The sequence below is a fragment of the Mauremys mutica genome, chromosome 1, assembly GCF_020497125.1.
Source record: "Mauremys mutica isolate MM-2020 ecotype Southern chromosome 1, ASM2049712v1, whole genome shotgun sequence".
NCBI classification, from domain to species: Eukaryota; Metazoa; Chordata; order Testudines; family Geoemydidae; genus Mauremys; species Mauremys mutica.
The window spans coordinates 171,807,875-171,829,558 of NC_059072.1; the positions used below are offsets into that span (position 1 = coordinate 171,807,875).

Consider the following 21,684-nt stretch of genomic DNA (forward strand, 5'->3'; position numbering starts at 1 on the left):
AAAAGAGGACCAGGGTACATCTTATTCAAAGGATTGCATTGCCAGACTAAGAGAAGTGTCCAGAGGACCAAAAGCTGTTTACAAATAGAGAGAGAGAGAGTGTGTGAGTGTGAGAGAGAGAGACGTTCTGTCAGTCAGTGACAGGATAGTTGGCCTTTTAAGGGTGTCAAGGCCCAATCTACCTATGTCGGGCTTCTTGAAGGGGAACAAATCTATTTTGGCCCACCTGTAAGCAATTAACTGTCAACCAGCCACCTAGGCAATTAACTGGCTAATGAGCCCCTGGGATTAATGCAAGGTTACCAGAGTTCAGCTGGAGGGTGATGCTTCCAGAAAGACTTGCTCCCAGTGATAGAGAAAATAGGGTCTAGCTGCAGAGAAGCTGGGTGAGGCTTACTGAGACCCAAAGCATCACTAAGCTCCAGGAGTAGAGCTGTGAACTCTCTAGCTGAGGAGTGTGAGTATGTTTTGCATGATAACCCAGCTCTGAGAGGACAGCCAGCATCTTTTGAACGGGGGAGAGGATGCCTGTTGGTATTAGCCTCAGGGCCAGAAGATGGTTTGGAGTTGGGGGTCTAGCAAGGAGGGTTTTTTATTCTATAAAAGGAGTTAATAAATGAGACCCCCACAAAGGAGGGGTTCTATTCTCTGTCCCCAGGTGTGAGTAAATCATTGCAAGACTGAAAGAGGGCAGCTGGTCTGCAAGGTCATACTGTGTCCCAAAGGGATGTGCTCAAGGATGCTATCCTGCCCCAGTAAATGCAAACACTAGCACTCACTGCACAACTAAACTGTTAAGGAAAATTAATCTATTGTAGCTGCACCATCAAGATTGTCCTGAGTAGGGCTCTGTGTCTGAACTGAAGGTCACTAAATTTAGGGATGGGGGGTTGCAGAGTGTTGGTTGTGGCATACGTCTTGTGCACAATATGCTTTTTATCAATGCTTTCCAACCTAACAAAGCTTGCTAAGTTACATAAATAACACCTTGCATGCTTTAAAACCAAGTATGAAAAGCAAAAAAGAGAACCCAATGCCTGTCTCAACTTCTGGGGAAATGCCATCCATTGATCACCCTCAGGCTAGACAGAAAAACAACTATCTGATTTTCTTTAAATTTCCCTACACCCATCCCTGAAAAACTCACTGCCCAGCTGTTACTAAGCCTGAAGAATAGCAGACCAAGAGGTTGTGTGGGCAGGAGGAGTTATTAACCACTGTAGAGGGAGGAATGGGCTCAGCCAGAGAGAGATTTCTGAGCTCTCACTTTGCAGTGTTTCTGTGATGCATGCAGTTGTGACCTTAAAATGAAGATATAATGCTGCTTCAGAGCAGCAGAAATAAATGAGTCTGTCGTCCTAATGGATTTATAAATGGCATTAGAGAGGTGACCTTTATCTCTAATGAAATCTATCTAGAATGGCTCTCTTTAGGAGAAATATTATTACTCTTCTATTCTGCCCCTGTAAATCCTATCAACAAGGATCCATAACAGGGGCCTGCCCATATAAAGCTCACTGCAGGGTAGGGGCCTCAGTTTACACTGTGCTTGGAGCCAAAATGGGGCCCTGAGACTGAGTGTGGCCTCTGAGAGCTACTGTAATACAAGCAAATAATAATATGAGGTGTTATCAGTAACACAGGTCAGTGGCATGGGGGAGGCCTATTCACAGAGCAGAGAATGTGAGGCTCCTTCCCATTGGGTAGCGGTATTCAGTCAAGATTGTGTAGCAGAGAGAAGTTCTCTCTCCATAGGGTGCAGATTCTTCCCTGTGTTTTGATATTAAAAGCCCTTATGCCAGGCCTATTTGAGGGAAGAGACTGTAGGGACGTGAAGGCTCAGAAGCGCTTAAACTGACATGAGACTAAAATGGAAAGAAGCGTTTGGAGAAAGACCTGTGACTATTCACTGATGGAGAGCCCAGGCCCAGCTGCCCAAACCTCGGAAGAAGTCGGACATTTGACACCTCAATAGCAAAAGGAGATGAGAAGAGGTGAGCTGGACACCTCCCCACTGTTCTTGCCATAGTACGTTACACGCATGGTCTTCTATCTTTATTCATGGGTTCTAGCCCACGAAAGCTTATGCCCAAATGAATTTGTTAGTCTCTAAGGTGCCACAAGGACTCCTTGTTGTTTTTGTCTTTATTCTGTGCTTTCATTTCTTACCAAGGTCTAGGAAGAGAGGAACACGTATCCCAGTGACTCATTTGAGTGGCACGTTTTCAAATAGGTGTCACCAGTAACCAACATTTCTTACTTCACCCCTTGATGTTTAATGCCCAGGATGATGATATAATCAGTGGCTGAATGAGAGGAAGAGTGGATCAAGAGTTTGAGTGCTAGCTTGGCTTGTGACAGACCCATGTTCAATTCCCTGCTCTGCTACAGAATTCTGCTGTGACTTTAAGCAAGCCAGTCCAGCCCCTCACAGGTATTTAGGCACCTAACTCCCAGTGACTTCAGTGGAAATTGAGGAGCTGGGCCTTAGCCTTGCTCTACCTCAGTTCCCTATCTGTACAATGGGGATAAGCATTCTTCCCAATGGGGGATTGTGAGGTTAAGTGTGTTAGTGATGCTGGGGTGCACACATACTGTGGTGATGAGGACATGAAAGTATCTCAGAGAGAGGCCAATGCATCTGAACCAAGGAAAAATAAATAGGTGTGGTGCTAGTTTAGAAGGGAGTTAGGAGGAAATCAAGAAAACTGATAGTAATGTGTGGTGCCTCGGTGTAGTATGTCTACATGGCAAACCAGCCACTGAGGCTCAGGTTCAGGCTACAATGCTAAAGATAGCTGTGCAGACATTTGGTTGTGGGCTCTAAAACCCACCCAACTCTCTGGGCTTCGGATTCCAAGCTCCAGCCCAAGCCCTGCATGTCTATGTGGCTCTTTGTAGCATCACAACATGAGACCCATGAGCCCAAGTCTCTTTACCCAGGCTCTGAGACTTGCTGCTGCAGGGTTTGACTTGCCATATTGTCCTACCCTTCTTGCTCCCTGAAGAGGAGACACCCCCTCCCCCTGACCTGCCAGTCCTTAGAAAGAGGCTATGCTGAACCAGCCAGTGGCATGGTGATGGTTGTGGTACTAAATCTAGAGTTTTCAGTGCCTTTGCCTGGGAGAGTCTCCTGTGATGAGGCAACTGGGTACAGCTGAAACTAATTAGGCTTATCCTTGTATACCTTGAAATGCTGTGGGGGTGGGTATGTACAGATTGTTTTGCAGGCATTGGGCATTTGAGAGTAGAACATGGCCAGAGACTTAATTCTACTTTTAGTTGAACAAAAATTTCTCAAGCATTTAGAAGCCTGAGGGAGAATTAATTTTGTGGAAAGGGTGGTTAACCTCGGTCTACTGTGAACTTTCTGTTATGGGAATGATATTGGAACTGTACCTTCAAGTGGCTTAGTTTCCTAGATAGGAAGTCATGGGGTGAGGGGTGCTGCAGAAGCTCATATTCTGCTAGACAGAGGTAGTTGGGGATCTGCATCACTAAGTATGGAGGATTTCTGGGCCCGTAGTGATTACTGATCACCACAGTGTGGAACATGGCTGTGCCAAGCAGCGTATCTGTAGGTCCCATGAAATATAGTACATCTATTCAGTGGCTAGGACTTGTTTCCCTTAACAGGCATTGTACTGTGTTGAAATTAATCAGCCAGATGCTCTGGGAGATGACCGTGAGTAACTTAGTGCCTGCTCAGAGAGTGTGTCTGCATGTTATTGTAAGCAGTTAGTTGCTTCATGTTTCTTATATTAAATAGGGGATTTGGAATTGGAACCCATTTTTCACTTTGACTGGTTCGCATGATATGTGTCTAGTAGGGTATGAAATGTGTTGGGCTAGTAGTGCAATAGTCTTGGGTGTGTTTCCACATGGATGACTGTTTTCAGTGGGAATGAGGGTGCAGAGAACACTTCAAAGTAGCCATAAGCTTTACTTCATTTGGTGTTTCCTGGTGCAGTCCCTACTACTGAGGAGCTTGCTTGATGGTGAAAACCTTGCTGAGGGTAAAACTCGTAAGAGCTGAAATTTATGAAATAACAGGGTGCAGAGACTCTGCAGCTGTTTTAGGGGTCACTGGGAGTCTGAGTTCAGCACTTTGTAAGGTTAGGGCCTGAAATGCTAGATGTAGATGGTATCTCAGCTATCACAAGTGCATATGGTTGGAGAGGATGAGTGGTTTTAAGGAACAAGTTTGCAGGACGTATGCTCTTTGGAATCATAGTTTCAGACCCCAAGAAATTTACTCACTCACATGATGACAGGAACTTTTCTCTGTGGGATTTTCAGAGAGACTTTGAAATTAAGGGTTTGTCTGTTTTGCCTCAAACCTCTTTCCTCCCCTCCCCGTCCCCCCGCCCCAAAAATCCTGTTACACATTTTGCAAAAGTAATACTTAGTCCTAAGCGTCTGTGGCCAAAAACATCTTGTTCTCCAACTCTGTGACCTGGGCTGGCTTGCAGCTGTTCCTTATGTCAGATGTAGCTGTGTTACAGTATGGAATGGACAATATAGAGTATATGAAATGCTTTGGGCTAAGAGATGCCCCATAAATGTAAAATACATTATGCTTTAGACTAGGTGTATGTGGAATCATAAATATAACTACCATCAACTTCCTGTGAATAAAGAGCAGTCACATGAATTAAGGAAATCATTGAAGTAGGCTTTTATGCTAATGGATTCTGAGTCCTTATTGTTACCAAATGATTCCCAACAAGTGGAATGATCACATCCTTTATTGTAATGTACAGTATTTTGAATGTTTTCCTGGAGTGTGAGGACTGAAAACAAAATGATCAACTCTGGTTGAACATGTTCATTACTTATGCTTTCCAAAGAGCGATCATCAAACCAGTCATGCTGCAAATCAGCTCTTTAGAAATATCATGAATTTCATTTTTAGATGCATGATGTATGTTTTAAGCATTAATTCTGAATTACGGCCATCCCACTACTATGATGTAAAATCACAATGGTGGATGTATATGTGTATGCATCACTATTGTGGATGCATGAGTGTATCTCACTTTAATGGTAGAACATGTTCTGTATTTGAAATGACATTCTCTAAGATGAGTCCCTTAAGAATTTTTGTTAGATGCAGATAAATGAGCCCAGGGTGTATTTAATAGAAGTGATGGTGCTGGTGTCCTTCTGCCAAGTATAAAGGCAGCCGCCATTAGTTCCAAAGTATGGAAGAATGAGATTTCATTGCTCTGAGTATTGTTTGGTTTTAGTAAGACTGTGTACTGGCTTTATGAAATGAATTGCAAAGCCAATCAGATCTGCGAAACTGAATTTTTATTTCTAAATGTACCGGAGGTTAATATTTTCTGGAAGAAACAGCTTTATTTTCAGTAGGTCTGCACTAAGAAAATGATGCAATTCCCTGTTTGATGTGACATCTGTTTAAAAGGACACAGCTCAATCTGGGCTTCAGACATAAATACTGTATCTTAAGCTTAAAACCAATAGGAATGTTCTAAAACTTATTTTAAAAATTAATAAAATTCCTTGAAGTGTTAGTTTGCTGTAGTTGAGAACCCAGAAGCAATGCAATCTATAAACACAAGTGAAACTGCTTGGTTTACTTTTACTGACAGGGCTAAATGAAATCCACAAGATAAACACTCTGTGTAGGTAATGGTAAATCAGCTGGATTATCTGTTCACAGCTAACAGTTTACAATGTAGAGAATGCTCTATAATGTCTAAGCTACAGTTCCTAGATTTATCGTTGAGCTTCTGAACAAAATTGGGCACAAGATCCATGTGAAAAGTGGAAAAACACAAGTTTTTCCAATAACTAAACCCAGCTATTTTATGTAGTTAAAGAATTGCTTTAGGTTCGCTTTACCCTAAACTATGAAGGCAGAGGTCGATATGGCTACACTATAGCAGCACAGGTAGGTAGCTGTAGAGTAGATGCTGCCTATGTCAGAAGGGGCCTCTGTGAGCCAGTAGTTAGGCTGAATTCTTCCATCGACCTGGCTGCATATACAGTGTGAGCAAGGAAGAATATCCTGCAAAATACAGTGAGGACCATGGGTCTATATGTAAGTGTGTGACCCGGAGAGAATGGTCAGAAACAGCATTCAGTAGGCAGCTTGATTGTTGGAAATGTGGAGAAAATAAAGTTTCTAACAATGTGGCTTATAAATATCTTTGTTAGTTCAAGCTGCTTTCTGACTGATTATTGCCAGGACAAGAACTTGGTAAGTGTATGTGTCGAGGGAGGCGTATTAATTTTTTTTTTAATGAGGTATTACCTGTTCCGGCACGGTTAGTATTCTACCATAGCAATAGTATGAGCTGTGTAAATTAACTATGACTAGAAAGAACCAGCCCTGCAAGGTGCAGCTTTAGCATGCAGCCTAGCTAATGCCTGGAAATGCAAACCACTGTTGTGTACTGTTAGATATTTTTTTAGCAAAGTCATAATCTTGCAAGGTGCTGGGCATCCTCCTCTCCTAGATTCTGACCCTGCCAAGACTTGGGTATATGCTTAGGTTTACACGCACAAGTAGCCCCATAGACTTCAATGACAGTATTCAAGTGCTTCATTTTACACGTATATGGAAGTTGTTGCAGGACTGGGGCCTCTACTGACTATCCTGGAATTCCATGGTAGGCGTGGGCCCATCAATAGCTCTTGTGTAAAATGAAGCATTTATTGGTCTCATCTGGTCCAGCTAACTAAAACCACATAATTACAGCTTTATTCAGCTTGACACACATGCCTAAAACCCCCAGGGATGAGCAATGGGTTTACTAGGTGTTCTATTAGAAGAGGGAGGGTCCAGCTGCATTTGTGGAGGGGGGAAAAAACCACCTCTAGTAATGGAAACTTATTTATGTAATATCTGACCATTTTAAGCCTCTTCTACTATCCTAGAATGTTTGAAGGGTTTCCCACCATTTCCGTTCTCATGTGTGCCTTTGATCAAAACTCCTGTTTCCACCAAACATTTTCAGTGTGAACACCTAATATGTCATCCAGTGAGGATGAAAATACTGAGATACAGACTGTTTGGGATGTGTGTGTGTCTCTCTCTCTGTATCTATGACAGAAGCATTATAGGTCTGTGCATAGAACCCCAGCTCCTGGAGGAAGATGAGTTGTCTTTGCTTCTTGGACATTTTCTAGCCCTCATAGTGTGGAAGCAAAGCTCGACATGGTGATCAAATGGTAACCGACACCTGACTGAATGTACAGAGAGCATGATTCCCTGAGGGGGCACCAACAATGCATCTACTCCAGCAGAAGACAGTGTGTGTGGTGGAGGTCCTTGCTGCTCCCAGTCCATGATAGTTCTCTTGGGGGGAGGGGACTGAGGTCATGTGAGGGATTAAGACTTTCCTTGTGGGGGATCTCTTCCATGCTACCCGATTTCCCCAATCTGGAAAATGTCTGATTAAATCATTGGTGGTCTCTTCTTGTTTGGCTAGTTAAAGGGCAAATAGAACATCAGATACGACACCCAGGCTCTGAAGGAGGGTAAAATCCTGTGCAGATCAGAAGAATGTGTTAGGAAACAGAAAACTTGCCCTGCTGATGAGAAATGCACCATCTTCTGCCAAGAACAAAATTATCCCATTCCCAGTTGGTGTTTCTGTGACACTGCAGTGCTCTGCCAGCGGAGAAGCAAACAAATGGGTTTGTTAAGAAAGGGGGTTGGGTATGGGGAAGGAGGTCCTGGGGGACAGGGAGCAGGCGGCGGTTGGATGGGGCAGAGGTTTGGGGAGGGGATGGGGAACAGGAAGGATTGGATACGGGGTGGAGTGCCAGGGGTCCTGTCAGGAGGTGGGGGTATGGATAGGGGTTGGGGCAGTCAGGGAACAGGGAGCGGGAGGATTGGATAGGGGGTGGGGTCCCAGGAGGGGGTGGTCAGGGGACAAGGAGCGGGTGGGGGGGGTTGGAGGTTCTGAGAAGGGCAGTCAGGGGGTGGAAAGTGGGAGGGGTTGGATGGGGGCAGGGCCCAGGCTGTTCGGGGGGCACAGCCTTCCCTACCTGGCCCTCCATACAGTTTCGTACCCCGATGTGGCCCTTGGGCCACAAAGTTTTCCCACCCCTGGCCTAGAGAGACTGTGTAGAAGGGGAGTGGGGGAAGGAGATTTTCCATCCATGAACTAGAGTTTATACAGAAGGTAACAGACATGATCTGGAAACCAAGTGCTGGGTGTTGAAGTTCAACTGTCAAGCAGTTGAGACCAAATTGTGGGTCACTGCTTAAACGTTTCACAACGTATAATACAAATAGAAATGTTGGCATGAATTGGGATAAAACTGTGGCAAAAAAGTTAAGACAAATGGAAATATGATTCTTCAGGTCTAGAACTTCAAACACTGGGTCACTGCATGAGAACTACTATATTTGTACTATGGTAGCCTCGCCTTTAGACACCAACTGGGTCTCAGCCCCACTCTGCTAGGTGCTGTATAAACACATTTTATGATGATCCACATGTTGCAGAGCTCATAATATAGGCAGACCAGAGAGAAATAGGACTCGACTGACAGAAGTGGTAAACATACGTAATGTGTGAAAAGTACAGAACTGGCTACTTCCCCTCCCACTCTTTTTACACTTCCCCAGACCTAGGTCCTACTTTCTCCTGTATGGGTGTGAAACACTGACAATCAAAAATTGCCTCTGATCACCTACTTACCTCACAAGAAGGTGCTCTGGTGGTTGGGGGAAGGGTGGCTACCATATGTAATTTGGCCAAAAATCTGTCTAGGCCTGCGCTCTACCTACTTCTTTCATATCTTTATGGATTATAAAGACAGAAGGGACTACTGTGATCTTCGAGTCTGACCTCTTGCATAACACAGGCCATAAGATTTACCTGGATTAATTACTCTATGAACTAGAGCAGATGCACATGTTTCTAAAAAACATCCAATCTTGATTTTTAAAGATTCCCAGTAATGGGGTATCCACCACAGCCTTTGCAAAGCTGTTTAAAAATAATTGTGCCTTATTTCTAGTCTGAATTTGTCTAGCTTCAGCTTCTAGCCATTGAGTCTTGTTACACCTTTCTCTGCTAGACTGATTTTTCCTGTATTAACAGATTTCTGTTCTCCATGGAGGTACACAGGCCTACATGGAATATCCACAAAGAAATTTAGGCTCCTACCTTCCATTTACTTGAAACTCACTTGTGGATTTGGGCCTTATAGGCTGATCAAGTCCCCAATAACCTTTTCTCTGATTGAGCTCCTTGAGTCATCTATTCAGCTTTATCGGTATAAGGCATGTTTTCCAATCCTTTAATCATTCTCATGGGTCTTCTCTGAACCTTCTCCAATTTATCAACCTCTTTCTTGAACTGTGGACACTGACTCTGGTTTTATATGTGGTTCACAGCACATTCCTGAGGGAAGCAGATGGCTGGCTGTGTGGCTTCTCCTTCGTACTGACAGCAGAAAATGAAACAGAAGAGTTCTTCCCTGCCGTGGAAGCTGAGTGAAATTACTGTAGAGCAGTGCTTCTCAAAGTCGGGCTGCCGCTTGTTCAGGGAAAGCCCCTGGTGGGCCGGGCCGGTTTGTTTACCTGCCGTGTCCGCAGGTTCGGCCGATCGCAGCTCCCACTGTCCGTGGTTCGCTGCTCCAGGCCAATGTGGGCTGCAGGAAGGGCGGCCAGCACATCCCTCAGCCCGTGCCACTTCCCGCAGCCCCCATTGGCCTGGAGCGGTGAGCTGCGGCCAGTGGGAGCCGCAGTCAGCCAAACCTGTGGACGTGGCAGGTAAACAAACCGGCCCGGACTGCCAGGGGCTTTCCCTGAACAAGCGGCGAACAGGCTTTGAGAAGCACTGCTGTAAAGCACTTGGATGGTAACATCAGGAGGCTGAAACCTATGTGAGGGAGGAGAAAGTTTAGGGCGTTCTGTATTAAAATCTCCTTAATCTATTCCTTGATTCCAAGCTGGCAGAGCTGTTGCTTTGGTTTATCCTTATGTGATTTCACCGTTCATTCAGGGATGTCCTAAGGCTGGTGTTGTCCTATGGCAGGTGGTCAGATTAGATCACCGTGGTCCCTTCTGGCCTTGGAACCTATGAGTAAGTGCTCCGAAGATCTTGCCAAAGTCTTTAGAAATATCAGGCCCTTGCTTCATTGTTTCAGCTTAAAGTGGAAACAAGCTCCCTTCTATATAGGAGTTTATATGATGCACGTCACCCTAATACGATACACAAAGAAAACAAAAGGAAGAAGATGGGGTTGAAGGAAAAGGCAATTCAGAGTTTACTGGGGGCTTGTTGGTCGGCAGAATTGGACAGGGATTTAATCAAGGCAGAACTTGCAATGGAGTGGTTTCCTTCCAGGCATATTAAAGCAACTTCACATTCACTTCGGTGAAAGAGTCAAATTCCAGAGACAACTGTGGGGTGGCACAAAGGTATTTACAGTTTGGTCAGGACACTAATGTTGTGCATGCTCTGATATCTATGGGAAATGCCCTGGGGTCTTTTATAAGTAAGGCCCTACTTGAATCGCAGGATAATTGTCAAATAATTGCAGCTGAGTTGTGGACAAGGCGTGGAAAAGTAACAATGGACCATTATTATTTGTGGTCATTTGGAAACGCTGATAGCAGGAGCCCCATCATGTGCAGCGCTGATGGCAGGGTGCTCCTGCTGTCAAAATTGTGGTGGAAACCTAGTATTGCAGGATTGGCAATATCATGAATTTATTAGGAACCTCAGTTCTGACAAGTGGTGGAGGCGTGAGCAGAATAGTACCTCTCAACACCAGTTTGGGGTATTGATTTACCAGAAAGGAGGTCACCTACAATAAATCACTGATACCCACACACTGTAGCTTATGGACGTTCTTGGCATGTCTCCTATTGAAGTTCTAACCAGGCCTGACCTTTCTAAACTTGTGCAATTGAGTAGAAAGAACTCGAGCTTGTATGTCAGCACATCTTCACCAGCTGAAAGACTAGAAAGGCTTTGCTGGGCAGTATGAATAGCATCTTACAGGAGACTTCTCCAAAGCATTCACATTCTTCTTGTGAAATGAATGAAAATTTTATTATTGACTTCACTGAGATGGTGTCATGGCAACGCTGAGCTCCTTGGAAAATCCTACTCTTACGTTCTGGAAAGTGCAGCAAATCCCATAGCAAGGTGTGATGGGGTGTGACTCACCACTGCAGTGCCCCCTACTGGCTGGCTGGGGAATTAGCACTACGCCTCTTCCAATGGTGTCTCACCTGCTGTCACCTCTGTTCCTGGACCCATGTCACTCCCAAGGCGTCCTCTTCAGTGACATTGCCCTCTGGCTGTGTCACACTCTGTTCTCCCCCTTTCAGGGGAACCTGCAGTCTACTGTCTAGCCACTTCCTTCACTGGTAAATTGCAGCCTACGGTCTAGCCACTTCCTTCAGTGGCTCCAGCACCCTCTTTGCCCTTGTATCAGGGCCTCAGTCTGCAGATCCCAGTGGCCTGTCAGGAGCTGCCTTTAGCTTTCTGGGTCTTTGCCTGCAGCACTGCTTGGTCCAGGGTGCTTGCTGTCCTCTGCCTGCAAGGCAGCCAGTCTCCCTTCCTTTCAAGCTCCAGATCTGCTCTGTTCTGCAGCCCTTCTTATATGGGCCAGCCTGGCCCTGATTGGCTGCTCCTATAAGCCCTTCTGTGATTGACTGCCTCCTGGGCAGCCTCCCTAGGGCTGCTTTTAACCCCTTTTCTGCCAGTGTGGGGAAGACACCCCATCACAAAAGGGCTTAATGTTGTGACTACACCAGGGTTCAGATGAACTCTCAAACCCAGTACAGCAGTGCTTCTCAAAGCCGGTCGGGCCGGTTTGTTTACCTGCTGTGTCTGCAGGTTCGCCCGATCGCAGCTCCCACTGACTGTGGTTCGCCACTCCAGGCCAATGGGGGCTGTGGGAAGCGGCAGCCAGCACATCCCTCAGCCCATGCCACTTCCCGCAGCCCCCATTGGCCTGGAGTGGTGAACCGCAGCCAGTGGGAGCCGCGATCGGGCGAACCTGTGGACCCAGCAGGTAAACAAACTGCCCCGGCCCACCACGGGCTTTCCCTGAACAAGCGGCGGCCCGGCTTTGAGAAGCACTGCTGTACGGGACAGAATTTTGCTTTATTTATGTCCAATCATTTTCACTCAAGTTATTGGCTGCTTTGCTGCACCTAGTCAATTGAAAATATGTAACTTCATATGAGTAACAGAGAAATCAAGAATAAAATCAGCTGGTGGGTGCAATAAGAGGCAAGTGATGCATAAATATTAACTGATTAACTCTGTCCTTGGAATGTCACAAAGAGATGAATGGGCACTTCATTGGGAGATGTGCTCGCTTACCCTTCCTGCATTAACTGAAAATAATGGGATACAAGTAACCAACCTCTGTTTTAAGTCTGTGCAACAGAGCTAATTGCAGGGAAACTGCAGTGCAAGTCGGCTGCTTTATTTCAGACTGTGTGTTCTGTCGACTATTGGCGTAGTGTCTGGATCTTTTTGACAAGGGATCGATAGCTTTTCATTCCGGATGCCAATTGCCAAGATGGTGTTGTCTATCGGAATATATTTTGTTTCATCAAAGGTCTTTGGGGAGAAGTCAAGCACCTTACTAAGTCAGAAAAGTGACAAGTTAACTAAGAGCTTAAGTGGTGCAGTGATGCCAGCTGCAGCCAGGAGCCCCGGGCCCTTGAAATCACTGCTGGAGCCCCAGGGCAGTTGCCCCCTTTGCCGCCACCCCTCCATCAGCGGTCCAGCTGGTATGGTCGGTACTTTCTTACCGGTGCACCTGACCGGACCGGCTTACTTTCACCGCTGAAAACAGTCTTAAGAGGGTTTTATCTTCATCCTTTCTGTTGTTTGTAGTAATAAGTCATAAGTTTTCTTTTTCTAGGTTACCTAGGCATAATTGAGGCCAAGAGTTTTTACGTTTTCAATTTACATGGGTGAAAGCAGCTATGGTTACGTTAAGCTGAAAACTAACAGAAAGGAAACACAACATTTCTGCTTCAGGGTATAAGCCAATCCCTATCAGACAGATGTGGGAAGAATCTTACTTTTAGGTACATTGTACACTTTCTTCTGAATCACCTAGTACTGGTTACTGCCCGAAACATTATACTGGCTTAGACAGATTGTTAGTCTGAGCCACTCTCACTTTCTATGGAACTCTTTTCTGCAAGGCTGTTGTTAGAAAGTCTGTCAAATTCTTAGTTCTTCCTTACCCATCCAGTGCTGGGGTACCTGTCTTTTTAATAGAGCTAAGTGAATAATTGCCCCTTTTTTGTGTGTGTTTTGGGGAGGCTGAACTGAAGAATCAGGGGCAAAAAGATCAGTTTGCTTCAAACCAAAATTACTACTTTCTTTCCTTCTTTCTTTCTTACTGTAACAACATTTTATCAGCTTTTCATTTCAGGTTTGAGACATTCCCTTCCCCCGCCTGCCCCCATCCCTGTATTTTTTGTTTTCTTTAAAACAAAAAACAAACAAAAAAAAAACAACCCCCCCTAATTTTTTCAAGTGAGCAGCTGTATAAAAAGGCCTGAAATGAATGGTTTCGACTTTTTTGGCAATTTGACCAGGGTTTGCAAATAGCTTTTGCCAAATTTTACTTTTTCATGGAAAACATTAATAGAGATTTATCTTTGAAGAAGATTTAAGGAATCTCTAAATGTTATCACAAGTAGTGAGTTTCTTTTAGTACGTTTATAACATCATTGGACATTATACCTTACTTAAAGGAGGCATTGAAATAATTCACCATTTAGAAACACAGATAGCTGTTGTAGATAAACCTCCAAACATTTGGAGACTAAAGTTACTTGATAGTGTCCTTTTAATGCTCACAACGGAGCAACAAGGCAGATGAAATTACAATTGGAAATTCATGAATGTAAATTGATGCCTTCCTTAGCAAGTTGTCCTGGACACTGGTACCAGTTCTCCTTAGAACAGAGCTGGGAATATGGCCTAGGAATAGGTGCAGCGTCTCTGTTTTAAACCTGGAGTGAACTAGACAAGTAAATCTCCAGAATGGATGAACAAAACAGTCACGCGTCCGCCAAACCTGAAGATGACCTAAGTGTACGTAGGTGATTTAAGTGCCCTCCACTATTGTACCAGACCTGTGCACTGTGCGTAGAGGGTTAAACCTATTCATAAATTGACAACCTCTAAATGTTTATTGTTAATTTTGTTTTATCGCTTTGAATTAACAAGTCAATCTATTCTCCTGTCTTCTGATGCATTGCAATGAGCATTTACTGACAGAACTGAAATGTCTATATGACAGTATGTAAGGGTTAGACTGGTTTCATGACAAGGAGCAGGTTTCTGCTAAGAAATCTATTTCCAGGAAAGAAATCCAGCATTTATCTAAGTATAGCTACCTTTCAAATGTATAACTAAGGCTATCACTGCACTGGAGATTACATGTGGCAGAAAGAATGAGGAGTCATTAAATAATTTAGTGTATTGTGATACTTAAATTGCTTTATTAGCTGAACTGCATTATATAGTGCAAAAATTGACCAGAAGCAGGAGAAAGTTGCATGGTTTGAATAAAATAGAAAACCTAATCCACAATGTTTTAAACTCTTAGTGCTTCTATTACTATGAAATGTTTTGGCTTAAACTAAATAACTCTTCTCAGTAAATCATAGTGTTTAAATATACATCTTAGCCATTAGCGCTGCTGTTATCAACTCGGTGTTCTGGCATTATGCACAAAAGCTTGCCATGCACAGAAGACTTGATACATTAAGTTAATTTTTTTCCAGATAAAATGATGGTAGCTAACAGACTGATCAACAAGTCTGAAGTATGAATTTACACATGCACTCATTAACAATGCAAATATTAGGTAGCCATCATGCATTCCTATAGTTTGAGGGAGTACATGTATCTCCTGCCTGCACTAAAATTCTTTTAAACATGCCCATCTTTATGATTAGGCCCTAAAGAAATTAATAGGAACAAGATGACTAGGCTTCTAAGAAGCCTAATCTTGACCTGTAAGTGCAATTTGTGATTTTTTTGGGTGCCCTATTTGAGATCTTAAAAGAGCCCGACTCTATTTTTTTTTTTTAAATATGATGTGTCCTGAGTGTTTTCTGAAGATCGGATCCTTAAGCTGTCATGTTGGACACCCAAATTTACTAGTCACTTAAAAGTTTTCAAGTAAGTTTTTCAACTGCAGCTGTCAAATAGACAACAATATCCTTTTTTCTATTTTTTTAAGCTTTCTCTATTACTGTATTAAATAGGATAGCTTAAAAAAAGAGATGATGCCTGTTAAGTCTATAGTACTTTTCCATAAGGGTATAGAAAATTGATTTTGTTAATTATTTAGAAACTGACATGACATAATAGACTGGTTCAATGCTAGATGTTTAAGGGTTAAATACAGGCATTTTATACCTTCTTATTTTGCTACATCTGTAGTAAACAAAGTTAAGGATGGTCTAAGTCTGGAGACATCTGAGAATTGCCCATCAGGCAATTGTATTGTATTATATCTGTTCCTTCTGTAATGATGTCAAGAGCCCTTCTATTAAACGGAGTAACATATTAGGGAAGTTAACATACAGCTGCTTTTGTAACTAAAAAGCCAATTAAGTCTGGCTTAGGCTGGTGGTTAAGCTATGGATGTACATGCTGCTCTTAACCAGAGCTGCACAGAAAAACAAACCGCTGTTGTTGGTAGAACCAGTGTGAACTTGGCTGGGTTTGCAACAAGCAAAATACTTAGTATTTCTTCCCAAAATGGTTTTTCTGATGAAAGGCAGTTTCTGTAAGGGAAAAATTAGTTTTGTACTCAAACCTCCTTCTCTGCTACAATTTGCGCTAATGCCTCCTAGCTGAGCTTCCACTCTGCCTTCTGCTGCTGCTTTTTGCATTCTATAGCTCATCTGCTGAAATACACAAAAAAGGACATAACCAATAGTCCGAGGGATTGGAAAGGATTTTCTGATACCTATTTGCTAAGCTCCACCCAAAATGGAATTGGTTAGCAAAGAATTCTCAAAGCAAAACTTGCTTTCTCACAGCTCCATCTACCATTGCACTGTGAAAGGCGACGTTGTTCCGTGATGCTTTTTTTATTACTACTACCCTAAGCTGCAGTAGCTGCTGTCTCTTTACTTTTCTATTCCTGCCAAAACGATACTTCCCCCATGCGGGGGCTGGTCATGCACAAATGCAGTGTGGGTTGCATACGTACTGTTTAGATAGTAAATTGTTTGGAACCATCTTTTTGTTGTGTTTGTATATGCTTAGCACAACTGGACCCTACACCATGCGGCGGAGCGAAGGGAGGTTCCTAGATATAATACTGCCTTAATAATATGTTGGATTTGTGTAGTAACTTAGGGGGAAAATGTGTAAAGAAAAATCCTCTCCTGGGTACAGGTTAGCTAAAGCGCTGTTTGAAATGTTCCCCGTGGCTCACTGCACATTGATTTTATTTGTTTGTTTGTTTTGTTTTAGGTATCAAATATTTCAGTCCAAATAGTAAATGCAGAAGAGAAGTTGGCAAAGAAGATACTTGCAAGGAAAAACTGTGGCAAATCCAAATCTAAGAGAAAAGTAAAGAGAACAATGTGGAATTTTCAAAATACAATAATTCTTTTTACGCTGGTTCTGTTTGTGATAGGTGTTATAACTTGGACCTTACTGTGGCTCTTCATTGGTGAGTTACTGAAAGCTCATGCATATTTCACACATCAGTATGTTACTGATGGCACTCAGTAAACCTGCTTTTAGGGCCTCAGTTGATCCGAGGTCTCTCTTCCTGCATTGCACATGAATTGTTTCAAGACAGTCTTTTAGGATGCTTTCCTTTGTCCCTTATTGTATGTCTGCATTGCAATTAGACACCTTTGACTGGCCTATGCCAGCTGACTTGGGCTTGCAGGGTTTGAACTAAGGAGCATTTAATTGTGTATAGATGTTCAGCCTCAGACTGTAGGACCCTGCAAGGTGGAAGGCTGCAGCCCAAGCCTGAACATCTACACCACAACAAAATGCCTCTTAGAGCGAGCCCAAGTCAGCTGGCATGGGTCAGCCGCAGGTGTCTAATTGCAGTGTAGATGTACACTTGGATCCTGCATCACAGTGACTTTTGCTTCAGTTGAATGTGAGACATGACTGCTGCTAGAATAACTCATTGCAGCTCCAAGCATCAGCCACTTTACAGAGATGCAAAGCATGCTCTCCTCATGATGGCTAACATGCTAACGTGAATGCTCATGTAACACTTAGACCCCGGTCATCAGTGTTCAGGATCAAACCGGGGACCTTTGAAGCTTAATGCATGAGCCTCTACCGCATGAGCTAAAAGCCAACTGTCTGTTAGCTAAGGCTGTAGGCAGACTCATTTTATTTCTCTTTAAGTGGTCTTGGTGCCACTAGATGGGACAGAACACCATACCCAGAAAGTGTGTGGGTTACATACTTCCCCTAGCTGAGTTGCTATCAAAAGAGGATTTTAAAAAAAGAAATTAACCTTCCTCTATCTGTTTTGCAGTTGAAGCAGAAAACAAAGATGCCTTGTATTTCGTTGGATTATTTCGTGTAGCCAACATAGAATTTCTCCCGGAATACAGGCAGAAGGAGTCAAGAGAATTCCTCTCAGTGGCACAGAATGTGCAGCAAGTGGTAAGAACATAGATCATGTTACAGTGTTAGCAAACAGTTCAGAGCCATGAATGATATTAGAAAAAGCTTCAGTTTTGGCAGTGACACTGGCTGTATAAAGGGTTTTCCGCCTGGAGGAATCCTAGAAATGTAGGGCTGGAAGGGACCTTCAGAAGTCATTGTGTCCAACCTGCTGCTCTGTGGCAGGACCAAGTAAATCTAGATCATTTCCAACAGGTGTTTGTCTAATCTGTTTTTTTAAAAACCCAGATGACCGGGATTCCACAACCTCCCTTGGAAGCCTATTCCAGTGCTTAACTCTTTTCTAATATCTAACCTAAATCTCCCAAGCTGAAGATTGCACCCATTACTATGTGTCCTACCTTCAATGGACATGGAGAACAATTGATCACTGTCTTCTTTACAACAGCCCTTTAACATATTTGAACACTGTTATCAAATGTCCACCCTCCGCCCCCACCTGCAGTCTTCTTTTCTCAAACAAGAGAAACAAGGCCAGTTTTTTTAACCTTTCCTCATAGGTCAGGTTTTTTAAACCTTTTAGCTTTGTTGGTTGTTCTCATTGTCGTTACTCTCTGCAATTTGGCCACATCTTTTCACCCAGAACTGCACACAGTATTCCAGCTGAGGTCTCACCAATGCTGAGTAGAGCGGGATAATTACCCCCTATTCCCCATGTCTTACATCCAACATTCCTGTTAATACACCTTACAATACAAATATTAGCCTTTTTTTGCAATTGCATCACATTGTTGACTCATTGAATTTGTGATCACCGTTACCCACAGGTAATCTTCAGCAGTACTGCTATCTAGCCAGTTATTTCTCGTCATGTAGCTGTGCCTTTGATTTTTCCTTGTTTTTTATTGAATTTCATCTTGTTGAATTCAGACCAATTCTCCAATTTATGAAGATCAGTAATTCTGTGCTCCCAAGTACTTGCAACCCTTCCCAGCTTGGTGGCATCTGCAAGTTTTATAAGCATACTCTCCACGCCGATATCCAAGTCATTTCATGAAATTATTGAATAGTACCAGACCCAGGATTGACCCCTGTAGGACCGTACTACAGATGTCCTCCCAGTTTGATACCAAACCATTGATGATGATAACTCTTTTAGTACGGTCTTTCAACCAGTTGTGCACCCACCTTTTATAATAGTTTCATCTAGACCACATTTTCATACTTAGCTTATGAGATGTGAGACTGTGTCAAAAGCCTTACTGAAATCAAAATATATCTACTGCTTCCCCCATCCACTAGGCCAGTAAGCCTCTCAACGAAAGCAATTAGGTTAGTTTGGCATGATTTGTTCTTGACAAATCCATGATGTCTATTCATTAAAATCTTATTATCCTTTAGGTGCTTACATATTATTGTTTAATAATTTTGTGTTCCAGTATCTTTCTGGGTATTGAAGTTAAGCTGACTAGTCTATACATTTCCAGGTCCTCTTTGTTCCTCTTTTAAAGATAGGTACTGCATCGGCCCATCTCCAGTTCTCTGGGGTCTCGTCTCACCCGTCCTCTGAGAGTTCTCAAAGATAATTGTTATCAGTTCCAAGATTGCTTCAGCTAGTTCCTTAAGTACTCTAGGATGAATTTCTTCAGGCCCTGCTGACTAAATGCATCTAACTTTAACTTGTTCTTTCCCTGTTTTGGCTTGAATTCCTTCCTTCCTTGTTACTCAACATGATTAATATTAGCATCTGTTTCAACATTTACCTTTTTTTTGGGGGGAGGAATGGAGGGGGGAAAAACTGAGGCAAAATAAGCATTAAACATCTTTGCCTTCTTGATGTCATCAGTTATTAGCTCTTCTTCCCCACTAAGTAGAGGACCTACTCTTTCGTGCATCTTTCTCTTGCTCCTAATGTATTTAAAGAAACTCTTCTTGCCTTTTACGTCCCTTGCTAGGTTTAACTCGTTGTTTGCCTTAATCTTTCTGATTTTTATCCCTATCCGCTCGAGCTATTCTTTTGCACTGCTCCTTAGCAATTTATCCATGTTTCCACTTTTTGTAGGATTCCTTTTTGATTTTTCCTATTGTTAAAAAGCTCCTGATGGAGCCATATTGGTCTGTTCTTATTCTTCCTGTCTTTCCTTCGTATCAGTATAGCTTGCAGTTGTGCCTGTAATAGTGTCTCCTTGAGAAACTGCCACCTCACCTGAACTCCTTTTTTCCCTCACATTTTGTTCCCATAGAAACTTTATTTACCAGTTCTGTGTCTGTCTTCATTTTTGATGTGCATTGTTCTTATTTTTCTGCTCTCATTCTTTTTTTCCCTTGAACTCATGAAATCATCATTTCATTATCACTTTTACCCAAATTGCTTATCACTACCAAATCAGGTCTAAAATGGCAGTTCCCATGGTTACTCCCTCTACTTTCTGAAACAAGCTGTCCCCATACATTCCAAGAACTTATTTAAATTTTGTGTGTTCTCCCCTCTTCCCCCATATTACTTTTTCTAACAGATGTCTGGGTATTTAGTCCCTCACCTCGTTACTACCAGGTCTTGTGTTTTGAAGATTTCTGTGGTTTGTTCTAGAAATCCCACATCCTCCACCCCTTCCTGATTTGGTGGTCTATAGTAGACCCTCATTGTGACCATGTCTAGGGTGGCTCATGAACATGAGTATCGATCTCAGGGGAGACTGTTACAAACCAGACCCAAACTGTCTCTAAGTTCTATACTTACATTTCACTAGCCAAGTATCAAGTGTGAATGCCTCAAGCATTGCAACAGCCTTAAAATGGAGTCACAGACAATCCCGTTACACACTCCAGTCTGTCTTGCCACTCAGGCAAGTCTGCCTTTGTGACAGGATGGGCCCTTGTGATTTTTGGTACAACAGTATTCAACTTACTCCTAGTCCCAAGGGACCAGTCACTTAACCCAGGTCAAGTGCACCCTAGATCTCACATCAAAGACATTGCTGATAGACATGCCTATGATAAACTAACTAAAGGTTTATTAACTAGGAAAAAGAAATAAAAGAACTATATTTACAAGATTAAAGCAGGTAAATAGTCACACACAAATGAGTTATAGTCTTAGGTTCCAAAAAGTAATAGAAGCTGCTGTAATATGCAAACTCATTTGTCCTAAAGGACATATGCAGGTTGGGGATCCCTTGCATATGCTTAGAAATATTGCTCTCTCCAAATTCCAAGAAGCATAACGATACAATTTCTTCTTGACAGGGATTTTTATCCCCTTGTCCCAGAGCTCAAGTTGGTGTTTGTGCACATCTCCTCTTCATGGTATGGGGGGAGCAAACCACAATGTCTTTTGTCCACTGATGTTCCACAATGGCTTGTCTGATGTCTATGGGCCTTCTGTTGTTGGGCAGGAGATGACAACTCTCATAGTAAACTAGTATTTCACAGTTGGTAATGCTTCTCTCCTGACAGTGTGAGTTTCTGGTTTCATCACAAACACTTTTATAGTTACAGAGCAAAACACTTATCTATATCTCATGTTATAAAGCAGTATTTATTATAAGTGAGATTAATGCATTCAGCAACTCACAAGCTTTTCATCAGGTCTAAACACATTTTATAAATCTAATACCTGTGTGTTTGTATTGTTAAAATAGGGGAGCTAGACTGATTTCTAGCTGTGCATTTGTCAGTATTCAGTGAGGCTTTGGCATGAGCTGGCCCCTGTCTGCCAGTGTCACAAACATCACCTCCTTTTCATCTTTATCCAGAGAGACTCAACTGGTCAGCCTCTCATCTTCTTCTGGACTTCAGAACAAGTGTATATATTAATGTATAATGTAACATCTCCTCCCTTTTTACTGTGCCTGTCCTATCTGAACAAGCTATAGCCCTCTATGCCAATATTCCAATAATGAAACTTCTCCCACCAAGTCTGATGCCAATTAAGTCTTAATTTAGCTTGTGTACTAACTTCCAGTTCTTCCTTTTTGTTCTCCATACTTATTGTATTCGCATATAGGTAGCTAATATCTCTTTTTATTTATATTTATATAATATAAAACATACACACACTTACCAGTGGGGTTTTGTA

General features: G+C 42.8%; 1 protein-coding gene across 4 annotated transcripts in view; it reads left to right on the forward strand.

Annotated features, from left to right (window-relative positions):
• The first annotated feature begins 324 nt into the window (after nt 1-324).
• The window catches only part of TMPRSS7 (transmembrane serine protease 7), a 66,208-nt gene continuing 44,848 nt past the window's right edge, over nt 325-21,684 (forward strand). The window contains exons 1-3 of one of the 4 annotated variants that reach the window (XM_045011040.1): nt 325-457; nt 16,476-16,677; nt 17,515-17,645. In XM_045011040.1, coding sequence (XP_044866975.1) covers nt 16,587-16,677; nt 17,515-17,645 — 222 coding nt within the window. In that variant the 5' untranslated portion in view covers nt 325-457; nt 16,476-16,586. Of the gene's footprint in view, nt 458-3,270; nt 3,731-7,539; nt 7,669-16,475; nt 16,678-17,514; nt 17,646-21,684 lie in introns of those variants that run through there. The other 3 variants (XM_045011019.1, XM_045011026.1, XM_045011036.1) reach the window with 3 other exon arrangements.